Source organism: Hydra vulgaris, chromosome 09 (genome assembly GCF_038396675.1).
Source record: "Hydra vulgaris chromosome 09, alternate assembly HydraT2T_AEP".
NCBI classification, from domain to species: Eukaryota; Metazoa; Cnidaria; class Hydrozoa; order Anthoathecata; family Hydridae; genus Hydra; species Hydra vulgaris.
Genome location: NC_088928.1, coordinates 61,572,250 through 61,585,000, shown reverse-complemented (window position 1 = coordinate 61,585,000; position 12,751 = coordinate 61,572,250). Strand labels below are relative to the sequence as shown.

The 12,751-nt window shown below is 29.3% G+C and overlaps 2 protein-coding genes across 4 annotated transcripts in view; one reads left to right on the top strand and one right to left on the bottom strand.

The window, feature by feature from the left end:
• LOC100211326 (small ribosomal subunit protein uS5m) overlaps positions 1-10,023 on the top strand; it is a 50,558-nt gene extending 40,535 nt beyond the window's left edge. Inside the window, exon 11 of the mRNA XM_065806265.1 lies at positions 9,762-10,023. Coding sequence (XP_065662337.1) covers positions 9,762-9,983 — 222 coding nt within the window. The 3' untranslated portion in view covers positions 9,984-10,023. The remainder of the gene's footprint in view (positions 1-9,761) is intronic.
• The window catches only part of LOC136084906 (uncharacterized), a 32,578-nt gene continuing 21,068 nt past the window's right edge, over positions 1,242-12,751 (bottom strand). Inside the window, exons 2-10 of one of the 3 annotated variants that reach the window (XM_065806266.1) lie at positions 6,696-6,778; positions 6,319-6,391; positions 5,924-6,225; positions 5,720-5,830; positions 4,197-5,564; positions 3,185-3,966; positions 2,160-3,108; positions 1,818-2,065; positions 1,242-1,732 (exon numbers count right to left, since the gene is read on the bottom strand). In XM_065806266.1, coding sequence (XP_065662338.1) covers positions 6,768-6,778 — 11 coding nt within the window. In that variant the 3' untranslated portion in view covers positions 1,242-1,732; positions 1,818-2,065; positions 2,160-3,108; ... (4 more) ...; positions 6,319-6,391; positions 6,696-6,767. Of the gene's footprint in view, positions 1,733-1,817; positions 2,066-2,159; positions 3,109-3,184; positions 3,967-4,113; positions 5,565-5,719; positions 5,831-5,923; positions 6,226-6,318; positions 6,392-6,695; positions 6,779-12,751 lie in introns of those variants that run through there. The other 2 variants (XR_010640934.1, XR_010640933.1) reach the window with 2 other exon arrangements.

Below are 12,751 nucleotides of genomic sequence, written 5' to 3'. Positions count from 1 at the left end.
AGTTCAACTGTACTCAGCAACACATTAGTAAAATATTACAAAAAAGAACAAGTATTAAATCAAGAAAAAAAATGACGATTCCAAAACGCTCTCACCAGCAAAAAGCAGCAGCTAGAACTAAGTGCAGTCGATTGTGTCAGAAATTCAAAAATTGTAAACCAATCGTTGACGATGAGTCATATTTCACATTAAATTACTCCAGTGTCAATGAAAATGATATATTTTATACTAATGATGTAAAATCTACTCCATCTACAGTTAAATACCAAACAAAACAAAAGTTTGAAAAGAAATTACTTCTATGGATTGCTTTTTCTGAAAATGGAATTTCTCAACCTTATTTTGTACCAAGTGGACTGGCTGTAAATCAAAAAATCTATTGAAACAAATGTATTAAGAAGAGACTTATTCCATTCATCAATAAGTATCATTCAGATGGTGCATATGTATTCTGGCCAGATTTAGCATTATCTCACTATGCAAAAACAGTAATCATGTAACTAAACAAGGAAAACGGATAACCCTGCAAACTTGCCAGAATGTCGTAAAAGGCCTTGTCTAAAAGAATAATTGGCATGCAGAAAATCTTTAAAAATTACGTTCTAGAATCAAGTATTGCCTTAATAAAATTGATATTGAGCTCATAAGAAGCCTAGCTCAGTCTATACCAGGCCTAGTTGATTAAGTCAGAAGAAATGGTTTAATTGAGAACAACTGATTATATATTTGAAAACTAGAATAAAAATACTTTCTAGAACATTTTTTTTGTTTGTTTTATCATACTTCTTTAAAGAGATATGTGTCTTTAAATCCAGTCTCGTTTTTTAGTTGTCACCTTTAAATCCAGTCTCGTTTTTTAGTTGTCACCTTTTTTATATATATATATGTGTGTATATATATATATATATATATATATATATATATATATATATATATATATATATATATATATATATTAAGGTAGGTCGATTTTAATTCTGCATATTGTGTAATATTGCAGTAGTTGGAGGCAGTTAAAATATGATTACTTTAAAAATTTGAGAGATTTAAAATGAAGAATCGCTTGCGGATTTAAATTCTAAGATTTGTAGGATTATGCGAAAAAACACCTTAAAAGGCGTTATATGCAAAAATTGATGTTTTAAATATGTTCATATTTAATTGTTTTTTAAAATTAAGTGCATTGCTGGATGATTTAAGTTTATAATAATTTATAACAATAAAGCTAAATTTGTAACAACTTGTTAACTATTTGAAGATTTAAATAGTGAAACTTTTATTCTTATATTCACATAAGAATATCAAAATAAACATTATTTTACAATTTAAAACATTTTGAGCATGGATATATATTTTTAGGAAAACATTATTAATTAAAAGATATCATCATAAGAATGGAAATAATGCCCTTTTGAAATATATGGTTTGCGCATTTTCCTGCCAAATAGTTTAGTTAAAATGCAGCTGTGTCGATTCTCGAATCCATAATCATATTGGGATGTTTCCAACACAAGTTTTACCGCTTGCTCAACACTCTGAGAGTGAGATGGGGATTTCAGGTTTAACATTATTGTCAATCATATATTGGATTTGCTCAATTAGAAAATGTTGTGTTGTTGGAGGCTCCATAAATTTAGTAATGCTGATGTCAACTAACTCATACCAATGATTAGCATTAAAATTAATTTCCGGAATTTTCTTTAAATTTACTTCAAAACTTTTGTTGTTTACTCTATAAATATAAATCAAAGCCAATTACCACATTTACTGTATCATTTTTTTTCAAAACTTTATTTTAGTTAACTATAAAAAAATACCTTTGCCTTAGAGCCAGTAGGATTTGAAAACCAAAGTTTTGTATATTGCTGTCATTATCTTTTAGCATGGCATAAAGAATATTTTCAGGTTTTAGGCACAATACATTGTTTTTAATGTTTTTTTCAACAATATGTTAAACATCATCAAATGGGAGATTATTTATTCCGGTAATAGTAGAAAAAATAAGGCGTGGGGATTTGTGAAATTTTGAAGATTTTTTTATTTTGAACCACGCTGGAGTGTAAACCTGAACAATAAAGCATACAAGTTTTTTTAAAGAAATGGTTGGTTAATTGTCTCTAGTATACAAACAAAGAAGGCAAAAAGCTAGAGTTAACCACCTTGCATGGTTAAGCGGTCCAATTTTATAGGCAGCCCATTTATCAGAAACTTTACCAATGCCTATTCCTTTGCAATATTCAAATAAAAATCTTTGATCGCAACTAAAGTCTATTAGTATTTCTTCTGGAATATATCTATCTACAATTAGGTTTTCAATACATTTAAACAAAACTTGATTTCTATCCTGAATATTTTCAGCATATCTTTTGCCAAGTAGACCACTGAAGCTTCTTGGCCCAGTTGTGTCACCATCAATTTTCACAAAAAGCTCGTAACGGAAGTTCATTTTGATGTAAGGTGCATCTAATTAGATTTAGTTTTCTTTTTAAAAACTCTTCTAGTTTTACCACTAAGCCACTTATTGGTCCAGTATTGGTAGCAGTATTATCAAAAAATACAGCTTGTATACTTTTCAAACTGTTATGTTCTTGTAAAACACTGAACGTTTCAGTAGCAAGAACTAAGCCTTTAGCACCAGTGACAGGAATTGTCCTATGAGTCAAATAATTTCCACTCAATTTTCCATCTTCATAAGTTAATGTGAAATTTATGTTCAGGTTTAATGCATTTCTTTAGTACTTCTCCTTGAGGTCAGTTTATTACTTATTTGTTATTTAATTTACTTTACTCGTTTTATTTAACTGATAGAGCTTGCTATCAACCCCAAGACAAATTTTTTTTTTGTTCCGAGTCCACATCTTCACTAACAATTTTTACTTTTAACCCTATCTAATTGGCCCTATCTAATTTGTATTTGTCACTTAAAATATATTTTATATCAACATCATTTTTTAGGAGATATTTTATGTTATGTAGTAAAGCATTTGCAAGGGCTGCACCTACGTTTGATGAACACTCATTTCTGGCTAGTTCCATTGCAAATCTTGGAAGTTTAACCTAGTTGTATTTTCCAATAAGATTATTTATTGGTTTCCATTCACCTTCATCCTAAAAAAAGTTAATAAAATAAAATGCTTTTTGTTTCATCTACTACAAATATTTCATGTATTTATAAAATATTTACCTCTGTTATGGTTAAACCACTTGTTTCTCCAATTAAGTTTATGTGTGGCATTCATCTTCATCAACTAGCTTATAAGATATTTTTTGTCGTTCTTTATCAAGTCTTTGAATCCTTTTGACAGATAATCTATCAACAGAAGAAAGTTGATATGCACCTTTTAGACTAATTTTTTTTCTCTGATCACGAAGATAATCTCTGTCTTCAAGAGTTACTTTATTACTTTAAAAGCAAAGGCATACAATATATTCTTTGATGCAATTTTCTTTATTACATAAAACTTTTCTGTCACTACAGGGAAACACATCTAATGAACAGGAACACGCAGAAATATCAAAAAGTTTGTCTGAGTATGCATCAAGATTTCTTTTAGCGCTTGCTTTTCTGTGCTTGCGATTAATATCCTTTAACAAGTACAAGAAGATCTTCAACTTTCCTTTTAATAGATTTGTCAGTTATAAGAGGTAAATTTGGGTTTACTGTAGCCCAAATTGATTGTATATTATTGCTTGTTTGCTAAGTCACTAATACCATATCTGCATTTGGATTTATATGAATAAGATAGTAATAGTACTGAATAACCTGTCTAAAAGTGCTTGGATCTGTCATTGATAATTCACACGGGCCACCACAATACTTTTTTTCACTTTTTATCCATGTAATTGTAGCCTTAACTTTCGGTATTTTTGTGGACTAATTATATATGTAAACTGTATTAAAGTATAATACTGAGAGTCATGGGCAAAAGCGTGACTTTTAAGTGGGGGCCAAAGCACCAAAAAAACCTAAAATATCAAAACTTACTATTAAAAATCTGCTTTGTTAAAAAATAAAGAAATAAAACCCTCTTTAAAAAATTTGGGCCCTCATGGCCACCTTAAGAGTTGAGTAAAACCATTAGTTCCTCCGACTAAATTAAGTAAAACCATTAGTTCTTTCGAAAAGTTTTATATTTTAATCTACTTCAGAAGTTGCAAAACAAAAATTATGTAATATAAACAGGTAAAAACATTACTCTAAATATAATAATCATAAGTATTTATCTTTGATATCACTGCACAACAAATTTTTAAAAAAGTCTTGCTTCCTGAAAAGTTTTAGGTGATTGTGACAGGTACCTATGGGGTATGCACAAATATAGTTTTTGTTTTACTGCATCATGCTTCTGGATTGTGATCACAACCCAAGGCCGAAAACAATCTTTCAATGTTACAACAGAAACAGAGACTGTTGATTTGAGCAAAAAGTTTGGTGATATCATGGTGCCGGCTTCTGAACATAGAAATTTTCGTACCTGGTAACAGCCGACACCATCCCTGCAGCCTGGAACCCAGCAACTCGGCTTTTGCTTTTGACAGACACAAATCTCTAACCAAATCGTTCAATTCTGACTGTATTATTAGATGTGGATCACCTGATGAGCAAGGTTCAAAATCTGGGTCAATGTCAGTCAGTAACCTGCACTGGAGTTTCTTCATCTGGTTCATCTAAGGTCCAATCCTCTGGTGGTTTCGGAATTGGGAGCCTGTCGTCATGTGTCACAGGCCTCATTGCTGAAGGCAAATTAGGATATTCAATTGACTTTGGAAGAGAAATCAGATATATTAGTCAAACAAAAATAACAGTCCGCCACATGGTCTTTTTGTTCTCGCCAGATCATCGGAACAGCAAACGGCATATTCTTACGAGTGCTTCTGAGCCAGGCTCTTAGATTGACACCGCATGTTGTGCAGCAAATGTGAGGCGCCCATTCCTTGTCTTGGTCACCAATTTTGCAGCCAAAATACAGATGATAAGCTTTCTTCACAAGAGCAGTTTCTTCACAATAGAACGTCTCTGAGATGCAAGTGTATATTTGCCACAGATATAGCAGAATGTATCGCGGCTGTTACAACATTGACGAGACATATCGCCAGACAGCAAAATAGCTATAGCATTAAATTTACTTACTGTTATATTGATACAGACACTGTACTTTACTACAATAATGCACACACACACTAGCTGCACAAACTGTTGCTGATGAGTCACTAACTGGAGTGAGATGTTTGAATATAAATCTAAGCAAAAACTTGAAATATAAAAACTTGAAAGATAAAGTTGAAGATTTCTCTTAAACGGTACGTGATACTTAAATTTTGATGTAATATTCGTGATCAGCACCCAAATATCTTTAAGAAATACCTAACAGTGTTCAAAAACATTAAAGTTAAAAAAAGTGTATATATAAACTTTTAAAACTTTATATATCAAATAATCAAAAAAGATATAAATACACTTCCATATTTTAATTCTCTTTATCTTTTGCTGCAAAGTTTAATTTAATTTTGACTGCTGTTCACACGTCCTTTTGACGACACTTTTAGTATCTGACAGGCACAAGCTAAAAATACAAAAGAATATTGATTTATTTTGTTTAATACAGAAATTTAAACGCCAAGTTACCAACTACATCAGCGACAAATTACCAACTACACAAGCGACAAGTTACCAACTACACCAACAACATAATAATAATAAAAAACTAAAATTAGTTACCAACTACACCAACGACAAGGTCTTGGTATATTTTGGGTTTTGCTACTTTGTGATTTGTTGCATTTGCTGAATTTTACTCGGTCAATGTAAATTTTGTGGCACTAATTGTTTCTAAATATCAAATTAAATGTAAATATGAAAAAGTATAATAAAATTAAGTATATGAATAAAATTTATAAATTTTTCAACATGAAAATAGCTTACTCTACTGGTTCTGTCTGGGTAGTTAGGTTCTTACCAGATTGGAATGGATAAACTAACAGTTTCAATAAGTTTTGATATAGAAATAAGATTGTCATTAAAGTCATTACTTGCTATGCTAAATGAATTAATAAGTTGATCAGATATATCAGAAGAGTTTATAGTGTGAGAAGTTACTCTAGAAGATCCCAATGAATTGCTGGTTGCTTTCCACTTTTAAAAAGATGAATGAAAGTTTTGCATTACATTAAAGTTACATGTATTTTCTAATTCAACTGAATCATTTCATAAGTTAAAAATAATCCCTAAAAAATAGTCATAAAAACAGTTAAGTTAAAACTAAAGTTAATATTATTAACTGCATTTATAAAACAATATAGACAAATAGAAAGTAAAACCTCATTTACTTTTTTCCTTTTTAATAATGCTCTTTCATAGATGTCTCCACTGTAGTAAGGAGATAAGTAATTTCTAATTAAATAAACGTTTATGATTTTTAAATGATACATGCATAATTTTGAAATGAGATAACTGAGAGATTGATGAGATAACTGAGAGATTAATGAGATAACTGAGAGATTGATGAGATAACTGAGAGATTGATGAGATAACTGAGAGATTAAAATATTGAAGCTTTAACTACTTACTATTTTTATTAATTTTTTTTTTATATCTCCTTAAATACAATACAGGTATATTCATTGTATTTATATGCATATGTGTGTTTATATATATGTGTGTGTGTTTATATGTGTATTTATAACTTTAAAGACACCTGTAGATCTTTCTTGCAGTTGTGCCTTTAAAACTCTTCTTTTAGTACTTTAAGGTTATTTCTTAAACCGCTTTATTTGCATTCTAAAATAAAAAATAATGAATCACCGGATCACTGGGTAATAAGATAACAAAGAAATAACAAAGTTAATTCTTAAATTGAAAATAATTTTCATCATTAAAACTAGAAGTATTTATAATATACGAGCAATATTCAATGTTTTTAATAACTTCAATGTTTTCTTCATAATGACTTGAGTTAAAAACTTTTAGATATTAAAATAATTTAAGTGCTTTCATGTGACATACACGTCTGCAAAATTTAGGTTGCCTCACTGAACTTAATGATAAAAAAAAATAATTATCAATATGAAATAAGGTTATAGGGCAAGATTTTTTTAGAAATTCTGCTATAAAGGGTAACTTTGTTTTCGCTCTGCAAAAAAAAAAAAAAAAAAAAAAAAAAGCATAATATCAACTTTTAATTATAGTATCAATATCCCCATAAACGGAATAATTAGCGTTTTATAAAATAGCGCAAGAATAAATCAGGGAAGTCGAAATCGCATGTTAGAATTCAATTTTCGTTTTGGTTTTCAGTAGATATATTTTTGCATTTTCATGTGGGAAAGTATTGTTCATAATACATTCTTAAGAAATATAATCCAAATTATAAGTAAGAAAAAAGCGTCGGAAAGTATATTTTCATAATACATTCTTAAGAAATAAAATCCAAATTATAAGTAAGAAAAAAGCGTTCTGCAGAATATCAATCATACTTACTTATCAATCTTAGATAAGCGTTATGCAGAATATCAATCTTACTATGTGTCTCAAAGTCTTGATAAAAAAAATGTCCAGAGGAAGGTCCAAGAGATATTGAGAAAAATTGAGACCCGAATCGAATAAAAAAGCAGCTTATTCTGCTAAAGCAAAACTGAGAGTTGTAAAGAGTAACGCCATAAAAATAAAACTTATAAATCCATCTAAAAGACTGAACTTATCTTTTAAAAATGTTCAACAAAGAGGAGATGCATTGAAAAAGGTTTGAAGTACTATCATACGCAAAGAGAAAAAAAGAAACAGTTTTTTATTCTTTTAAATAGTTCAGCTTGTAAAGAAAATACAAATGTTTAAAGTTGTATGGACTTTTTGAAGGTTTTATCAGCTGTATACTTTTATAATAAAGAAGACGTTTCTTAAAAACCCAGAAAAAAGTTTCATACAGGTTCAATACATCATTTCGCTAACTCTGAGTTTGCCGAACAACTTCGCGGAATATATATTTACAAATAAACGAAAAAAAGTTTTAAATATCAGGAGGCTAAATATGCTTTAAAAAACAATAAACGGTATAACAATACTTGATTTTTAACCTCCTGATATTATTTGAATGGCGTATAACAACGACGTGTTTTTCTTTAAATGTTAAAAACTACGTTTTTGTTTACTTCATTAAAAATTACATAAACATAAAACATAATAATTCTCTATATAAAGTACAAATATAGTACATGTAGAATGTAGTGTTTGTAGTAGTAGAATGTAGTGTTTATTAATAATAAACTTGTATTAATATTATTGACATCTTAGCTTACCCCCGTTCTTAATAAAATAAATAAATCTCTAATAGAGTTTTAGGTTTTCGAAAGTTAATGGATATTTAATAATATTAATGATTTTTAACTTATCTATATTTAATAATAATATTTAATATTAATAATGATATTACTTACTTTTGTGAAAGTAAATTGTTCGTTTTTAAATATAAACTAGTTTGCATTATAACGATACAGCATTTAAAAAAATGTTAAAAATCTGTTGAAAATAGTCTAACGAATTATAGTCTTTAGACCGTTAAAGTACGTAAGACGTCCAAAAGATGAAATATTAAATGTCAAAAGTTAAACATGGCAATGGCAGTGGAATGGTTTGAGATCTTTCAGTCCTGATTTTATTACTCCACTTCATTTCATTGAAGGTGCAATGGATCATGTATATTTAATATTATCAAGACCGGATGGCTCGTGGCTATGATAATTTTATTTCAATTCAATAGTTATTTCTGAAAAGTTCGAGTTTTGGACCGGCCTTATCAAATTTGAATTTTAGACTGGCCAGATTACTAAAGTAAAAAATTCGAGTTTTGGACTCCCCTTCTCAAAGCCCAGACTACTAATGTAAAAAATTCGAGTTTTGGACTGGTCTTCTGAAATTCGAGTTTTGGACTTGCTTTCTGAAATTCGAGTTTTAGGCTGGCCTTCTCAAAACCCAGATTTAAATACTATAGCACGTATTTGTGAGCACCTCGATCGTCAATTGAGAGGTAAAAATCCGACTAACAAAAATGATTTGTTCAAGAAGCTTTTGGATTTTTGGAAAAATATCCCCATATATGTTCTTATTAACTTAGTTGACTCTAAGCCTCGATGTTGTCACGCAGTATTAAAATCTAGAGGCTGTCCAATAAAATACTAAGGTGCTATGATGAAAAAATATGAAAGAATTGTAAATGTTATCTTTTTTTTGAATTTTTTTATTTGTTTACAAACTTTTGCGCGGTAATGTTTTCTATAAATTTTAAGTTTCTTTGTGTTACAAATTATTATTAACTATACTATTTTGTCACAGAGGATTGGTAAAAATTTCATTTATTTTCAGTAAAAAACTTAGCAATTTTTTATCAAAAAAAAATCTTTTAAAAACTTTTAAACAACAGGTTTCATAAATAACAATAAATTTAAATTAAGATAAATTTTACAGATTTTTGTTTGAATTTATGTAACAATATATAGTATATTATTATATATTAACGTATAATTATATTTTTAACATTGTGTATTAATGAGTAATACCTTTAATGAATTATTAGATTTCTATATTTGTTTTTCATCTTTATTTTTTATTGCTATTTTTTCTTTGGCTTGTATTACATTTAAAAGTTATTTTGGAATGACGCTAATATTTTTTAAAAAATGGCGTTGTTTAATTTAGTTGTGTCTCAAGTTAGAAGTTGTGTCTCAATTTGAAGTTAGTTAGAGGTTGTACAATTTTATTTTTCTTTAAGGAAACCCATGAAGAACTTGCTGAAAGAACTGGGAAAAACGTCGTTGAGTTTCGTCCTGAAAGAGGCAATATCCCTGTCATTGTTGCAACACCTTCAGAAGCGTCTGTGCTTCGACGCATAGAGAGGGAAGCGAAAGGTGACAATGATGACATTTCTAAATACTTTGATCCTTTTATGAATAGTCATAGACCAAAAACAATTAACCAAATACGTCAGTCATGATGTATAATTTTTTTGTTCATTTAAATACCAAGATAACTAATTTTATTTCAGAAATATACAATGATTTTTTAATTATCTTAAACGTACATACATACATACATACATACATACATACATACATACATACATACATACATACATACATACATACATACATACATACATACATACATACATACATACATACATACATACATGCATGCATGCATACATACATACATACATACATACATACATACATACATGCATACATACATACATATATATATATATATATATATATATATACATATATATATATATATATATATATATATATATATATATATATATATATATATATATATATATATATATATATATATATATATATATATATATATATATATATATATATATATATATATATATATATATATATATATATATGTATATATAGACACACACACACACACACACACACACACACACACACACACACACACACACACACACACACACACACACACACACACACACACAGAGAGAGAGAGAGAGAGAGAGAGAGAGAGAGAGAGAGAGAGAGAGAGAGAGAGAGAGAGAGAGAGAGAGAGAGAGAGAGTGAACTCCCGATATTTCGAACCTCCAAGGGACAAAGAAAATAGTTCGAGTTAGCGAATGTTCGAGTTATCGGGACGTTCTATTACATGAACTTTGGCCGATAAGTAAAAACAATTTGAGTTATCAAAAGTTTTAATCTCAAAGGTAAAAATAATACATTATAAACTAAAAAATCTTTTAATGTCACTCTGTCTTAGTTTTGAAGAAACGTCTCTATCGAATATAATCGAGACTGCATTGAGCTTTTGTTGCAAATCTTCACCCGTAAGACTGAAGGGCGTATAGTCAAACAACACTTGTTGTGCCTCCCGAATATTACTAACTTTAGGGCAAACTGAATCGATTGCATTATCATTATCTACTTTGTCATTAGCATCGTGTTCATTCGCTGCATTTTTAACTTCTTCTATCAACTGTTCATCTGTAAGTAAAGGTTCTTTGCTAATTAAGTTTTCATCTGCAAAAATAACATCTACAGCTGTTGTACATAGAGGGTAAAAATTATCAAGTTTTTCTATTTGATTTTGAACCTCTTTAAACGGGTCGTCGTCTTAATCCGATTGGGCAGATTTCTGTTAATCTTCGGAAATTCCTGCTTTTGCAAAACAATTGACGATCGTAGAGGTTTTCACATTTTGCCATGCAAGATCAACCATTTTCATTGCATCTAAAATCGAAAAAACAGGAAGATTTCTTATCTTATCGATAGCTACGACCAGCCTTTGCAATGCCAAAGATCTGTAATAAACTTTCAAAGAGCGTATAACTCACTGTTCCATTGGTTGAAGTTTAGGTGTGGTATTCGGTAGTAAAAAAAAAAAAAAAAGATCTCAATAGATTTTAGATTATCAACCGTCGGGTGTGCTGGGCAGTTATCTATTATGAACGCTACTTTCTTTTCTTTTGTAGCTTTGTATCCGTTTCTCGTATCCACTCTTCAAACAGTACGCTATCCATCCAGTTTTTATTTTGATTTCTGTATCTGCAAGATAAGTGCTTAATTCCTTTGAAGCAGCGAGGTAATTTTGATTTTCCTATTACAAACATAGGAATTTTATTACCCGCTGCACTTGCTGCGACTATTCCTGTAAGACGAATTTTACTGTGCTTTCTCCCGATACACGTCTCAGATTCAAGATTTAAAAAAACAATCCAAATTCATCTGCATTATAAACTTCATTAAGTTTATACCTACTTAAAATTGAAGGGGGAGTTGTTTCCTTCCATGACGTGGTCATTTCAGCTGTGCAAGAGTTACCCTCTCCACATATCGTCTTGAAAGAAACATACCTGTTTTTCTGACGATCAAGCCAACCATCAGACGCTTGAAATCCATTTATATTAATTTTTTCAGCAAGTTCTCTGGCTTTTGTTTTAAGAATTGTTGCTGTCACGTTTCTCCTCCTTACATTTAAAAGTCATTTAAAAACAAGATTATATTTTAAAATGTTCCTTCTTTAATTCTCATACGTTTTGACTTGTTTCCTTGCGCCTTCATACATTCGAAAATTTTTTCTTTATTTTTGATCCATGTTGACAGCGTATTTTTTGGAATGCCATATTTTTTTTTATTTTTTTTTTCGTAAGTTTTTGTTTACATTTGACGTAATATATATAAATTACATATTTTTTCAAATACAAACAAGGCAAATACAAAGAAGATCAAATGATCTTATCGTCAGAAGCCTTTTACAAAACATAGTACATAAAGTATTATAAAAACGCCTTTTTACAATAAGAGAACGTAAAAAATTAACATAAAAATATTAAAATAGTACTTAGATAAATAGAAACAAATTGTCAACAAGTATAAAACAAAGATTGAATTTGTCTTATGATATATATAATAATTCAAAATTATTATATATCATAAGACAAATTAAAAATATTCTAAGATATTTTCAATAGAGAGAATGAGATCTTTTAATTTAATTTTAAAAACAGAATAAGTTAGGGGTAAGCCGAAGTTAGGCAAAATAATTTTGTTCCAGAGATGAGCTGCACGATAAGTGATACAGAATTGATTGAACTTTGTTCGACAGAGTGGTTTATTTAAATAGTTATTATTCCTCATGTTAAACTTGCTTAAAGGTTTCAAAATAAAAAGGTCTTTAAAAATTAAAGGAGATAAATCATACTTCCACATATAAACAAAAGATAAATTTTTA